This window comes from Coturnix japonica, chromosome 2 (assembly GCF_054131305.1).
Source record: "Coturnix japonica strain WE chromosome 2, WE-NBRP24, whole genome shotgun sequence".
Classification (NCBI taxonomy): domain Eukaryota; kingdom Metazoa; phylum Chordata; class Aves; order Galliformes; family Phasianidae; genus Coturnix; species Coturnix japonica.
Window position 1 is genome coordinate 122,389,026 of NC_140664.1, and position 16,531 is coordinate 122,405,556.

General features: G+C 33.5%; 1 protein-coding gene across 3 annotated transcripts in view; it reads left to right on the forward strand.

The window, feature by feature from the left end:
- The window catches only part of MALRD1 (MAM and LDL receptor class A domain containing 1), a 196,561-nt gene that overhangs the window by 157,377 nt on the left and 22,653 nt on the right, over window positions 1-16,531 (forward strand). For 2 of the 3 annotated variants that reach the window (XM_015853499.3, XM_015853500.3), the window contains exons 34-35: window positions 48-173; window positions 2,264-2,330. In XM_015853499.3, coding sequence (XP_015708985.2) covers window positions 48-173; window positions 2,264-2,330 — 193 coding nt within the window. Of the gene's footprint in view, window positions 1-47; window positions 174-2,263; window positions 2,335-16,531 lie in introns of those variants that run through there. The other variant, XM_085538687.1, reaches the window with a different exon arrangement.

A 16,531-nucleotide genomic window follows, 5' to 3' on the forward strand; every position in this document is an offset into this window, starting at 1 on the left:
AAAGGAAATATAGCTGACAATAATTGTCATGTTACTTTTCCTTTCAGCTATTACAGATTGTTTCAATGGTTCTTTGCTATGTGTGTCAACAAATCAATGCATAGCAGTCTCCCAGCGTTGTAATGGCATTGCAGACTGCATTGATTTCAGCCTTGATGAGTCCAGCTGTTCAGGTACTTAGTTTTCTATTAAAATGTCATTTGCAACACTAAAATACAACGGTTTATTAATGAAACTAGATCCAGTCCAGAAACTAGACTGAAGTCCCTCTGTTAATCAGATTACATTGGGTGTGAATTTGCATTATGAATGTGTCACTCAGAAAAACACTGAGGGAAAAGATGGAAAATAACATGCTTAGTTAACATGTACACAAGGGACTTTCATGTAGGTATGAAAACATCATGCTTGTTTTTTTTTTTTGTTTTTTTTGTTTTTTTATTCCTTTGTAATGTGCTACTGAGACTCTTGATTTTTGCCATTTGAATAGTAAGATCAGCATTTCTGAGTTGCTGGAGCAAAACTTGTATGGAATTATTATGTTCTCTGTGTCTTTGCTAACATTAAAAAATAACAATTTCACAATGCAGATAAAATACATACTTGATAAATTTGATTGATAATACATTTTCAATAAAGAATATTTTCAATTAAATGAATACATTCAGAAAATATTGCAGTGTAGAAAATTATAGAACCCAAACTAGAAATAATTTATTTCTGTGTAAATCCTCCACTATTTTTTCGGGGATCTTTTAAGTGACTGTCTTTCCACTCTTCTTAAAACTGCAAGTGTCTACATTGAATAGCACTATATTTCTTTGTGTCCACAAATGATTTTATGTGGCCTACACCAAAAGTTAAAAAATTATGCATAGTTTATATTTTCTCTTCTAATGCGTAAGTATCATATGAAGACATAGAAGAATATTCACAGCTATGTTGTGTTTACATATTGTTATAGTATTTGAGAACAAAAAGTGAAAATTAAACTTGACAGTCATTCATCTAATGGGAAAAAATATTTGCATTTTACTAGTTATTATTTAAAAGACAAGAGATTCATTTCTGATTTTGTTTTTCTTACAGTGGTGGAATAAAACTAAACTTCAGTAAAATTAAATCTTTTTAATTGGAAATCCATGTGAAGGGATGTCAGAAGCTAAAAACAGTGTATGTCTGCTATATCCCTGAATTTAAACACTTTACTCTTTGCAAAACAAGTGTTGGTTAATCTCAGTAGGCAGCTCAGCCTCACACAGCTGCCCACTCATTTCCCAACACAGGACTGGGAAAAGAATAGCGCAGACAAAACTGAGAAAGTTCATGGATTGATAAAAATTTAACAGCAGTAAATAAATAAATGGACAGCTAAATATATCATGGAATCATAGAATCGTAGAATGGTTTGTGTTGGAAGGAAACTCAAGGGGCATCAAGCTCCAGTGCATTGCAAAAGGAATTACTAACCATCAGCTGACCAATGCGCATCCAATCTCTGAGAAACAGCAACCCCTGGAAAGCAGCCCCACAATTTTACTACTGAGCATGACACTTACAGGGTATGGCACATCTCTTTGGTTAATTCAGGTCGGTTATCTCGATTGCTTTCCTTCTCAGTTTCTTGCCTGCTCCCACAATCCTCACCTGGAGGGGCAGAGGATGAAACAGAAAGCCTTGATGCTGTGTAAACATTGTTCAGCATCATTTAAAATTTCAGTATGTTATCAACATGGATTTGGTCACAAATCTGAAGAGTGGCACCATACAGATAGCTATGAAGAAAGCTAAATCCACGTCCAGTAAATTTTATGATGCATGAGTAAGCATCTGCTCTTTTGTCACCACCACATTTAAGCTAACAAGAAAATAACAATAATGCTACAGTAAAGTAGATATAAATACTAAGAAAATATAAGTTCTTGGCTCTCTATATATTGATATTTTTGTTAAAATATCTAGTAAGTGATAGAAGCTTCCTTTCTGGAGTCAGATGTAACTCATGATCTGCAACTAGTTAGGAGCCTGTTCAATTGAAGCACTACTTCTCTTGAAGCTCAAGAGATGTCCATTGATTTCAATGTATTTGTAATTAATGCTTTTATGGTCAAGAATAAAGGAAATTTTTTCAGAAGTTCTAAGCAGCCAAACTGATAAATGTGAATAATCTGCCATTCTGAAAATCAGACTATAACAAATATAATAACTTTGAGGGTATGGAGAGGGTAGATTTGAATTATAAATTCTATTTTTTTGTTTGTAGTTTGTCCTGATGAATACTGCAAAAATGGAGGAACCTGCATCATCAAAGATGATATTCCTTTATGTCAGTAAGTTTCAATGGGGAAAGGGACTGTTGAAAGCCATGTCTCTGTGTCTACATTATTTTTTTTTACAGTTACTGAGTAATGCAGCATTGAAAAGAGTATTATTTACTAGAGAGAATTTTCTGCAACTTTCATCTATCTTTATATGACACAGCCTGTTTGCCTGATACCTTACATTTTCTTTGTCTCATGTTTCACATCAACATTTAACAACACATTCAATGAAAACTGATGTGTGCTATACAGCAGGCATTACATGCCTCACATGAGGAGAACATATTCTAGTCTTGCCTGAATTTGTGATGTATTCTTGTATATAGTGATCTTTTTTCTTTTTTTTTTTTTTGCATATATTTGCATATCAATGGAGAAAGTTACTAAGTAATAGTTTACATTTATTGCATTTTTCTGTAAATATTTTTATGTTGAAAAAAATGAATACAATCCTTCAGTGGAACAGAAGAATAATTAGAAAGTGTCTCAAGATATCTGACAGTTTTCATTTCCCACTGGGAAATTACAGGGTACTTTTAAAGTGCAAAGTAAATAGTGTTGTTCTTTATCACAGTTTTGTCCTTCACATACTTCAGTGAGTCTTGCCAAAGAGTTTGCCAAATTACTAAAGAAGTGACTGTATCTAAGTGAGGGTATCTATCTTAGTCAGAACCTGACATTAAGGTTTGTCTCTTAGTCTCTAGGTAACTCACATTAATAAGCTTGCTGACAAAATTTCACTTATAGAATAACCTGTATCTTTCAAGTGATGCGTATCCATTACTAGATGAAGAAATGTTATAAATAACAGCCTCAGCAAATACAGGCATTTTCATACATGATGCGGGCAGGGACATTCATTTATGAGTACTTTCCACTTAGTGCTCAGAAAATGTTGCATGTAGATTTCCCGAAGAATCTCCTACAGTATGAAATAGAGAATGACCTCTGCTAGAAGCTTGAAGTTTCACCAAGGTGGCTCTTTCAAAATTTCCTGGGAAATAGAAAGAGAGAGGGGGGGATAAAAGTGTGAGGGAGGTTGCACATAAAATGAAAAGGATAGGCAGAAAAAAAAAAAAAAAAAAAAGGGATTGAGAATAGCCATATAATTAAAAAGATTAAATTATTGATCAGTAAGAAAATTGCTTTTAAGGACAAAGCACTAGAGGAGTACTCAAGATTTTGGGGATAGAAGAAAATTATAAAAATTGAATATGTGTTAGGTCTTGCAAATGAAAAGAAACTAAATTAACAGGTTGTTCTTTGTCCACCAAAATAAAAAATAGTAGATAGTAAACAGGGAACGTGTTATTAAACCCTGATCCAATATATAGGTAATTGGACTGAAGGCATAGAAATGTCAATTATTTAAGTGATGAGCACACACAGTGCCAAGAGCTGTATGTGCTTGTGTTGGAGGAATAGATAATCTTTATTCAAGAATACTTAAAAAATACTGCATGAAGAAATTTTGGAAAGTTTTCCGAAAACTCTGCTTTTGGGGTACATGATTGGAGAACAGAATAATGTTTTTAACAGACTGCATAATTTTAACTCTCATAGCATCTCGACAAAATTAATGAGATGTATTCACATATAAAGTATACTAAAACTGACGTACAGTAAACTCATTATATTGCTTGCCATTCCTTTATTTTTATACAAACACTTTCTATGCAATATACCAAATTTAGAGTAGTTACCACTAATACAAAAGTGAATGAAAAAAAATCATTTTGTTAATGCCTGAACTGTAAGAAGGCTTTAATCTTTAAGCATAAAATGTAATTGCATTCCTTGCCCTGTAATTAAGCAATCGAGTTAATATGTCTTCATTATATAGTTTTTAAATTGCACTGAATATATACCGTTTGGCTAACTTTGTTGTAGAAACTAGAATTTCAAGGAGTTATTATACATAGATTTGCAGTCAGCTTTGTAGTTGTATATATAAGTTACACAAAATACAGAAAGTTATTTTGTTTGCTTGTGTGATAAAAGTGAAAGTGTTGCCTTTCACACTTTTGTGTGAAAACAAAAAAAAAAAAAACAAAAAAAAAAAACCAAGCAATTTTGCTATGTCATAGCTAATGGGATATAATGGAAAGTTTGCCAGTATCAGTGGGGAGCAGCATCCTATGAAGTGTACCAGTTAGTGGTCAGAATCAGGTGACTGCTGAATCCAGTGATTTCAAAAAGGGAATCCACTTCTTTATTCCAAACCTTTAAACTAGGTTGTCTATAGGGAACTGTTCAAGTTTGACTGCACTTAATAGAAATTGGGAAGTTTTATTCAATTAAATAAATACAACTGAGTGCACAGACCCAAAATTTTGATCCACAACAAATGTTTTTGGTCTGCTTTCTAGAAATCTCTAGCACAGGATTCTTGCATAACTCTTGGGTTTGGATCTTATTTGTATAGAAAATTAAAGCAGTATCAGTAAAGATAGAAAGGAATGATATAACTTAAGTTTTCTCTGTCTTCCTTCATGGTGCTAGGATGTAGTCCAAGTGTAGTCCACTTTCATGCTGAAAAGCAAATTGTGACCTGGATATTTTCACATTTTCTCTTCATGGTACACTTGATGACTTGGGGGTTTGCTTCTTTTTCTCCTGTATAGAGAATCAGCAAGGAAATTTGGGACTATTTCTAGATCAGAGGAACTGATGAACTTCATGTACAGTCTTTTCTTGAAAAATGTTGAGAGGAGCTTAACCTAACTGTAAGAATAAAAGCAATAGTTTGTTTTCTTTTAGAAAGTAAGATTAGTACTCAAGATTAAAGATCTCAATATCAAAGTGAGAATTACATTTAGAGTCTGAACAGAACAATTGCTGTTTTAACAGCAAGATACTGTAATCTTATTCAGAACAGTATTATAGACATAATTTAGCAGAGACACTGTCTTTAAAGGAAGCTCTAAATAATAATATTTTTGGTTTTAATTGATTTACTCATCACAGAAATTAATTCTGTTGTGTAAATTCACCGAAAAAGTTTTTCAAAAGATAGAAAAAAGACAACAGTTGAAAACTGTGTACCAGTGAAGACATCACTCACAAGGAGACACAAGGGCTGAAAAAATTCTCATGCTACAGTTCCCTCTCCTTCACGTTAATGTGGCTATCTTCTTGAACTTTAAAACATCCCTGAGTATATCCATTCATAGACCTATAAATTCCATACTTTGTATTATATGAAATCAAACAATATTTAATGTACTCTATGTTCAGATATTCTTTCTTACCTTTCAGACTCAGTCTTACTAAATTTAAATACAAAGTAGGAGACATTATATGGTCTGAAAATCAATATTCTCATACACTAAGATTGCCTATGCATATCTACCTATCAAATGTTCATTTTCAAGGATCAGTTTATCACCAGAGATCTCTCTACAAGGTACCTGGAGTCTACAGGTTGGGCATATCTGATGCAATGCACAAGGTTTCAAACAAGTTGTAAGTGATGTAGAGACTTCTGGAAAATGCTGAAAAGAGTTTTGAACTTTACCACAGTACTGTGGGAGGTGCTTGTAGGTCTGTGCTTAGGATGGCAGGAAAGGTGGGGATGGTGGAGAACTGTATTTGACAATCTATTATTGTATAAATTGGATAGGAAAAACTGATACCATCTATTCTGTTCCAGCTACATCCTGGTATGTGTCCTACCCAGTATATCACTTAGAATTCCCTGGTCTTACAATGCCCTCAAGCTATCTTTCAGGTTTGCAATTTTCCCTTTTATTCAGTCTGGGTGAATTTAAGTCTCCAAGAATTACCCTCTTTGTGTTGTTGCTAGGTGGCTAAGAAATTGCTTAAAAGCAGCAAATTCTACTAAATTACAAACTTTTGAACTTCTCTTGCTGGCTTTTGCAGTGTTGACTGATCTGGAAAGCTCCATGCATTTTAATTTTAAATACATACAAACATAGAGGATTTTTCTCAATGCTTGGAAGGATCTTTTCATGTTCGCTGTTGCCCTAATCAGCTACTAGGCTGCATCTCTAAGAGGGAACAAGTAACTATGTGCTATTCCCACACAGACTTATTTATATTCTGCAGGGGAAGAGTATGTATTTATTAAAGCCAAAATAATTTTACTTACTTCTAGTCAGCAAGTCACATTATCAGTGTACAGAAATACTCCTCTTTCAAAAATATAGTTTGAATTGTAAAATGTAGGTGGATTTTGAAATATTATTTTCAAGTATGTAATGTTAATGTCATTCATGTGATAGTTGTAATATTGATCTCAGCAGAGAATAAATAGGAAAAAAAAATCCAGGAATAAATGTCAGTCATCAAGCTAGGCTTCAGAATTCAGTACATTGCAGAAAGTTGACATTTTGATGGTTTTAAATTGATGGAGGTGAGTAAAGCTTGGATTTAAATGTATTATCAATTTGTGGACAGGAAAATGAATTGGCCAGGACATACACTGTTTTATCATTGGAATATGTGCGCATTTGCATCTACAGATTAAATAAAAGATCTGTGGAAAATCATGAGGTGGCTACCAAGCCACTCTCAAGCAAGCTATGCCTTAACTGCCGCCTGTGAAGGCACATAGAAGTCAGACAGGTCTTAAAGAGCCCAAATTGGTTTCTCCATTTTTCCCTGACAGAGTGGCTTGGGAGCTGTAAAAACTCCTTGGGTAGATTTCAGGTATCAACTATGTATCAGCCCATGCATTCCACATATTCATAATCCTTGTGAAGTATCTGTTGGAAAACACTGGAGCCAAGCATAGGTGATGATGGCTTCTTTAGTTTAATTGCCAGATAAGATTAAAGATTGCCTAAATTCTAATATAAAATAAATTTAAGCTCTGTGTCATTAACTTAATATGTTAGAAAAAGTATTTTTGCTTCCATTTTGCATTTTAATCCATTTGTCAGTCTTCCTTCTTAACTATTCTATTTTCCATTACTCCATTGACTTTGTTGAGGAAAGCTGTGCAGTTTTTGTTAATTGCTGTTCAAATAGTTCTTAAAAATTGACTAGGGTTATAAAATGAAGTTAACAAAAAGACGACTACCAACATCTAAATGGAGTACGTACTGTGCAGTTTTGGCATGTCTGAGTTTCCTACACAAGCCACTGATGCAACTTTTCATGAACTGTCATTGATGAATGAAATGTCATTTAAGCATTGCTACATAGAGTTAAATACGCTAATGTTTGTCTTCTACGGAGCAAATTCTAATTTTTAAATGGTTATTTCTACTCTGGTGGTTGCATTTTCAAATTTATGGTACTCATATTACCAGCTGAATTGAAGTGTCTGTTTCTATTTGTATTGTAGTGTATAAGAAAAATTAAGTGCCAGTGGAGGTTTTTTAACCATCCATTGTTAAAAAGATTTACAAAAGTGGGAAAAGGTGTCTGTACCTCACACATTCCTTGACAATTTAACATTTTAGAATGTTTTCTTACAGATATGTCACATCTAACAAACATTCTTGCACAAGCTGTCTTTAGCACGTGCCTCAGCACTGTCCGTTCTTGCCTGGATGTCACAAAGTTGTCAGGCTGATGTTCATCAGAAAGCAGCTGCAAGCAGGATTTTTCTTACTGTTGCTCTGATCTTATCTTCCCTTTTGCAACTCATTGATCCTGCTTTTGCATCAAATGTAAATTATTGTCCTGTTTTCAATGCCTGCCTATTTTTTGCAACTCCATCTAATATTTCTCATTTAACAAATATAATCCAAATGTTTTAAAACACTAGATGCTAATCAGGTATGTAATATGGACAGAAGAGCCTGTTCTGAGCACAAAAATAGCAAATTTTCTCTATCCTAAAATATCTCTACACCACTGTCAAAGTGTAGATCACAACTTGGTATAATTCTTTATACTTGTTGAACGGAAATTAGGTATGTCTTTCGAAATAGCTTCATTATAAATGTACATGAAAGAGGGACTAATCAAAGGAAGGAATTATGATTTACTCTATAAACCCAGAGAAAAAGCTTGGTATAGTAATCTCACCTTTCACATATGAGATTCTTCTGCAGTTTTTTTTTAATCTTCAATCTCTTGCCTTTTTTAAAAAAATAAGCTATTCTGTTCCAGTAGCATAAAGTCCTCACAACTGGTATTGGCACGCAAAAGCTAGAGCAAATACTGTGGTAAATTTTCTAGACCATCTTTATTTGAATATTTTGTCTACCTACTGTGAAGAATGCACAACAAATAATTAAAAATATAAAATTACAGCAGAGAATTGTAAAATTCTTTGTAAAGGCAGGCCAGTCTGCAACATTCAGAGCTCAGTGGATGACTTTTCAGACAGCAATCAGAAGGAAAGCTCTGCTTTCTTACATTGTTCATCAGGCCTCCAGAAAAAAAAGTCTTTGATTATGTCATGTGCTAAAGACACTTGTTTGCATCTTTTTCTTTTGGAGTTTGGAGAAAAACAATTTGCATGGACTGTGTAGAATATTAGCAATGTAATAATGTTTGTTGGGCAGGCAGATTTAACACTAATTCTGTTAAGTATAATTTGGTTTGACTTTTTATATGGGAATTATAGTTATCTGTAGCGTTGCTGCCTTCTACTCCTTTCAACCTTCCCTCTGGACATATAAAAAAAGTTAGAATACTATCACACAGGTTCTCAAGAGAAGAAATCTGTTTTTTTTTACTGTAATAAGAAATACTTTAAAGTGTTTTCTTGAAAAGTGAAATTTCAACAAAACATTTTGCAAAAATCTGTCTAGCCAAAAATGTCTTACAAAGTAATTTTGAGATAAAATATCCCATTTATTCTAGTGAAATCTATGCAATATTTAGAAAGAAAGGATATTTATTTTCATTCATAGATTGTCCTTCTCTGGGTTTTGGAGTTTTAAGTTTTTTGTTTGTTTTACTTTTAAGGGAGTATCCACTCAGATTTCCCTGACTTCAGAACACATTTGGATTCTTATACTTTTTGAACATCCAAGAATTAATTTTTCTTCATGTAAATAAACTGTACCTTTATTTTAAAGTATTTCCACCCAGTGTATCAAAACTGCCTCCCTTCTAATGTTACCAGAATATAGCAGTTGCCAGAAAACTCTTCCATCTGTGGCTTACATTCTGGTGACACACAGAAAAATTGTAAAAGGCATTTTTTTAGTGGTTACAAAAATTATTGGAGCTAAGTATTCAAAGCTGTGCCAGGATACGCATTCCTTATGACTAATTTGACTCTTCTGCAACAAGGAACCCACATGGAAACTTTTTTTTCACTCTCTATTGTTATTTTTAGGGCAGTTGAAGCAGACATTTTAGGCACAGATTCATGATGTCTGGAATGAAGGGTGTCTGAACCTTAAAAAAAAAAAAAAAAAGCAAAAAATCTAATGCCACAGACAAAAATGCCTGAGCACATCCTTTTACTCTGATTCTATGAGATTATAAAAACTAGTCTTGAGATTAAAGTACAGGTCTGGAAATGAGGAATTTGAATTCCAAAGTGTGAAGCACTCATAATGTAAGTCCCTCCAAAGCACACAAAAAATTTAAAAGCCCTTATCTTTCTTGCTTCAACAGATTTTTGACCCAAGACTACTTATGTACTATTGCAATTCATTCTTTTTCTCTCTGCTACTTCTTGATCAATAATGTGATTGTAAGAGTGTTCCTCCAGCTTTTTTTGGCCTGTTTGTTTCAAGGTCGTCAGTAAAGGAACTCTGTGGAGTATTGCTTGCCTTGATGAGAAAGGGACCAGATATAGCAGCAAACATAGGACCTACAAAAGTATATGTTAAGTGCAGAAACAAGTGTTAAGTTCCCACATGCTGTTTGAGACTTCATTGTATCCTGAGCTAATCACTTTCATGAAAAAAGAAAAAAAAAAAAAAAAAGTTTTAAAATATAGAACCATAATACAAGTTCTTACAGAGCGTTTATATTCTCTTTTATTACTATTTTAAGAGTTGAAAATGGAATGAGTAAATTGCACACTTTTATGTTTTAATGCTACTGAAGCTTCTGGAAGACTACTACTGGAGAGAGGCAATGTCAGGTACACAGCATATGAATAAACTCTGCTAGACTGAAGCTGTGAAGTACTGGAGTTGAGTTAAGAATATCCAGTAAAGGTTATTTTCATGCTTATAATGTGATAGAATATATACATGAGTAAATTAGATATCTTTAGGCTAGATAGCAATCAATATCTTTGCATCTTTAATTGCTTCTTGCTTTCTCTATGTAAATGTTGATTAATGAGTCCATTTCTGCTTTCTTAAGATTGACTGAAACTTAAATTCCTTGTAGAGAAATGTCAGCAACATTAATAGAAATTCCACAACTGGATCTAGAATAGTGCGTGGACCTTATGTATATGCTAGCAGTGAGTGTATCAACATTCCACTGTATTTTCTCAAGCAATCCAAGGGTAAGACAGAAATTGATACAGATATGTTAGCTCTCTGAACAATTCTGATATTTCCAGACAATTATCCTGAGCTTTCATTCAGTTCAGGCAAACCACAATTATATGCAGATGACATAGGATGGAGGAATTATTGTCCTTTCCATCCACGTTCATTTTGAAACCCTGTGTTTATGAAGAGTCATGAGAAAAATACTGCATTCACTTAACTTCCTTTTGATTAACTAAGCTGGGGTTTAGGGGCCAGAGAAAAGCTTTCTTCCACTGAATGGTTACCACAAAATAAGCACATCTGTTGTAACTTTAATAGTGTGGATCCAGTAATGCTTTCCTAATCACCACAGATATGACACACAGGATATTTCTCCAGCTCTTAGCTCCCAGTTACCAGTGAGGTCACCACCCACAAAGTATTGTCTGTGCAAGTCAAACTTGTGGCAGCAGGCTCAAGAGCAAAAAATCCCAAACCGTAAGAGATATGTCAGCAAACAGTTTAACTTCCTTTTTGCTGGGTTGGGTAACAGAGCAACTGGAAGGCTGTTTTTATTGAATCCTTATGGAAAGTAAGTTCTCAACATTTATTTCTTGAGAAAGAAAAAAAATAAAAATAAAAATAATAATAATTTAAAAAAAAATTAAAAAAAGGTTGTTGGAACCGTAGTGCAAAAAAACCAGTAAGCTCTCAGAAAAAAATGTCAGGACATAGACTGCAGAGGCTTTGTATGTCTAGCTTCATTCTATGTTTGTGAGTTTGCAGGCTTTTCTTCTTCACAATTTGAAGTCTATTACAAAGCTCACTCCTTCCTTTTCATGTTGTGTGTTTAGTTAACACTTGTCATTTTAGAATATTCAACGAATAATTTTTGTAGTCCTTCTGAAAGTGTCTCCCAATTTTAAAAATTCACCTTCTTTGAGAGTCTTAACATAGGTGATTTGTTTTTATTCTTTAATGTTATCTTCTGTATATTGATATTGAGGTTTCTTCAGATCCAACATTTTTTTTCTCAGTATGTCAAGTGTCTCTTTTGACTTTCTTTCAAACTGGTGACACAAGTATTACTTTTCATTTGTATTTAGAACAGCTTGATATTTTCTTGGATTTTGTTGTTCTTGTTGTTGTTGATTTGTGTTTTTTTTGTATCTTTGCTATATTTTCTCACTTGGAAAAATCCCTTGTAGAAGTATTGTGCAAACTATTTTTGTGATGTTTACTATCTGTCCAAAATACGAAATAATGGAAAAGATATTTTTTCATTGAAATTTCAAACCAAATCAAGTAGAGAGGTTCAGAAAACACTATAACCTGTAGTTGGTTATGAGTTGATAGCACTGTAACTCTTCGACCTTCAGAAATCCTATCTGCTCCAGTGTTTGTGATTATATCCCCATATAACTTCTGACCTTCAAAGTCTTTGAACATAAAAGTGGATTATCAGCATTCCTTTCTCTCCTGGATATTTGAGCAAAAGATCCTCAATTTAATTCCTTGTAATGGAAGTCTGCTAGAGCTTTAGCAATTTAAGGGAGAAAACTTTTATGTCCATAAAGTATTGCAAATATATTTATGAATCAAACATTGAAAATTGCTGCACAGCAACCCAAAATATTTTTCTTCCCTTAAAATTCTTATTTATTATAAGCAGTCAAAAAACAAATAACTAGTCTGTTTTTATTGTAATAGAAATCATAGTTCAATTTTTAGCTTTCTATCCAGTCAAGGTATTTTGGAGCTAAATAAAAGGTGTACAGAGACTGATCACATGTAAGTCTGGATCAAAATTTGTTCTGATCTATTCCAACTTTTAAATTGAAATGGAAATAATTCACTGTTCTACTAATCAGTTAATTTAACCTTTCATCGGATCATCCTGAGTTGAGAGCTGAGTCCTCCATATCCATCTTGCTCAGTTAAACTAAGGTAGGATGAGGAATTTGGAAGGAGATTCAGGGTCAAGAAGTGTAGGAGTGAAATATGTCTTGTGGGGATATGTAGGAGTGTTTCTAAACTGGCAGAACTCCTAGTGATCTCAAAACATTTGTAAGACCTTTAACTAAAAGAGGAATATGTTTTGTTAATAACTCAGATAAAGTGTAGATGATAAAAGTGGAGGTAGACTGTCTGATGAACTGAAAATTAAACTGAAGATAGCGCATTATGGACAGTGAGCAGAGAGGTTTAAATACTGGTGATATATTACTTTCTTACCATATAAGGGGTAAGTTTAAAAAACAAAACAAAACAACAACAACAATAACAACAACAAAAAAGACATTTTTCCTATCTACTTCTGGGATGAGTCTGGCTACAAGATTTTTAACATTACTAATTCACAGTAGGAGTGAGGTGATGGGAGGGAAGGAAGGAAAGGAGAAGGGGAGGAAGAAGGGTAATCACCAAAGTCCTGGGAATTGGCTGATCATGCCACCATCTACCCCACACAGCTTCCTGTGTTAAAACTGTGTTTGCACACAGCAGAAACTTGTGCCTGTGAGAAGATTTGGCTGTAGCACAAGTCTACACAAGGCCACTGTCTGTGACTTGTAGCACATAACCTGTGAGCCATCCTTTAGTCGTGTTAGAAACAATGACTTATGTGAAAAAATAATGTCTATTAAGACTGTTACTGGGAGATACAAGTCTTAAGGGACATTGGATATTATAGACATAATAGAAAAATCCTATTTTTAAATTTTTTTCATCCTGATGCCCTAAGAAAACAAGTTTAATGTGACCATCCTGCTATTCCTTTTGTACACAATTATTTGCATCCATATTTAGTCTGCAAGCCAGTTTTGATCAGTCTTGCTGGAGAAAGCAGAGATGTCAAAGATGTGATATCCCCACAATTTTTGTGAAAATAACACTCATTTTTTTTTTGAGGCACCACTCTTGTCCAGTGCTATGAGCTTTTATGAAGGAGCTGTGGGGAAGATCTGCAAGATAGAGTGAAGATGAAGGAAATCATGAGGATGTGGTGAGAAAAGTGATATTATTGTCTGAATTGACATAAACACATAGAAAAATAGGCGTTATTAGATCTGTCTCTTTATCAAATATTCTCATAATCCGCTCTATATGCAATGTAATGCACTTCCATGTCAGATGCCATTCTGTTAGACTGCCTCTCTGCTGCCATCAACAACATGTAATGAATTATTGGTGGGAAGGTTCCACCTCTACTGCCATACCACCAATTTCTGCCTCTGATGTCATGGGCCAACACAGTGAAATAGGGGTCATTACTTTTAAAGCAGCCCACATATTTAAATAGGAAGAATGCAGCATAACTAGTGGTTACAGAGTAGACAAATAAAAGGGTTTAATCACTTCTGTACCCTTAACAATTTGTTCTTGCATATGCAAACTTTCCTCTTTGTTGCAGTTAACTTTGCCTCTTTATGAATGGTCAGAAGCTCTGTTTCTTCTCCTCTGGTCCCAGAGAAGTCATCTGTCAGCTCTGAGGCCTCATCTCTCTTTTTCCTTACAGTAGTGATCTCTAAAGTCATGAGTATTAAGAGAAAGGACAAAAGTGGTCAGGTCAGCTCTGTAAAACAGATCTTTGAGTAGATCATGAAAACAAAGAGTGACATAACATTCAGAAGAATAACTGTGAGAAAATATTTCTAGTAAGAAAATATACAAAAACAAACAAACAAACAAAAAAACAACCTACTAGAAAACATTAATGTTTAATCTCTTTCAAAGAATGGAAAACTGTCACGTTCAAATAAGTTCAGTCTTCTTTTACACACAATACCTAAGGTGGCTTACTCAAGCCATACTTAAGAATACATTTACAAGTATATAATGTTTGGATACAATATAAGAATTAATTTACAATAAATATTTATAAAGTAATTGATGTGTAGTAACGAAACATTTCTAACTGATATTTTTGTGAAATTAAGATATCATTTTTTAATTTCAGCTATTGATATTAAGATCGAAGACAAGGCATTGTATCATATTTAATACAAAGTAGGGGAAAAAAATCATCTGCCAGAACTATGGAGAAATAATTTGCACTTCTTGTTTCAAATAGATTTTTAAAATTGCAATATCCTTGCAGTCAGGGAAAAGAGAAAAAAGAAAAAAAAAAGAAAAAAAAGAAAAAAAAAGAAAAAAAAAGAAAAAGAAAAAGAAAAAGAAAAAGAAAAAGAAAAAGAAAAAGAAAAAGAAAAAGAAAAAGAAAAAGAAAAAGAAAAAGAAAAAGAAAAAGAAAAAGAAAAAGAAAAGAAAAAGAAAAAAAAAGATAAAGAAAATAAAAAGAAAAAGAAAAAAAAAAAGATAAAGAAAAGAAAAAAAAAAAGTGGATTAATGAACTTAGTTCAGCTTATATCAAAGATTTCATCCTAAGCCTTACTGCACTGACACCATGCCTTCACAAAATGTAAATCTGTTCCTTATTAATATGGAATGTTTGTCATGGCTCACTTCCACATTTTCTCAACAGCTGACATAAGATAATCTGCAGAAAAATGGAACATAGAATTTGTTGACTTCTCAAATTTTTGGATTCTACCTCCATCTGTTCAGGCTGTTTACCAGCAGTGCAGGTTAACTAGGTTTTCATTCTGCCTAGTGATACATATTAAAGAAGCATAAAGGATGCACTCCATTGTACAAGCACAGTGTTTCATTGTGTGGCAGCATTAAATCCATCCTTCATCTCTATGGTGAATTTCTTGGCTGCAAACAAGAGTTTATTGAATGAATAAGCTGAATGCTGTTAGAAATTCTATTATTAGCTGTTGCTCAATATATATTATTAAAAATAATATCCACTAAAGACCATTGGAAGAATTTTACTTTATCAGAATGCCGAGTATATGAGCTGAAATAACCCATTCAGTCCTTTGTTGAATTCAAGCAAATGAACCAGATTTTGAACTATATCTATTTTGCTCAGTAAAAGTTTAAAGAATGTGCCACGAGTTCAAATTTCTCTTAATGTCAATAGATAGACTAGTATTCAGTGCTGAAGTCTGAAGATTTGAGCACTGGTAACAACAGAGAAGACTTGTAAGGTCAATATTTTTTTCCTTTTATTAAGCATGGCAAATTGCCTCTGCGGCATGTCATGATGATATTCTCATTGCAAAGCCAGTCACTGAACACCAGAATTAAAGTTTTTTTTACGTAAGGATGGTCTGGGGGAATCTGTGATCTTCCAATTAAATACTATATGTGACATCTGAACATATATGCATTGAGGGTTTGAATTGAAAAAGCACAGGAATCCTTAATTCTAGCCTCTGCTAAATTCTGAAGTCTTGACTCTGTAACCATAACAACACAAAGGGAATGTGGTACTGGGAGAAAGGTTATGAGGAAATTATTTTTATTGCATCTAAAGTGTCTTAGGTTCTCATAAATTGTTTAAAGGTCATTTCTCTGAAGATTTCATAATTTTAACTTGTTAGAATGAAGCTAGAGAGTGGATTCAGCATGTTTCCTGGGAATTCATTTTTATTATGCGTCCCATCATTATTTTTTTGCTTGGATCACATTCACATATTGAACTTATTACTGAATTTAAGCATTTTCTAAGGAATTATTCAAATGGAGTGTAAACCACTATCTGTATTAGGCAGGGGGTAAGCAAAACAGAACTTTTGTGGCCTTTTGAATTAGGTCTCTTATCACCATACATTTAAAATTCAAAATAAAATTTTTAAAGAATATATCTGTAGGTATTGATACAATCTTCGCCTGTACTTCTGTACTATACTTGTACAATGCTGAGAAGCAGCAGCATTAGATGTTATTGTGTAGTGATATCTCCTATGTAAGCAGTAAAATTTATGACTGTCT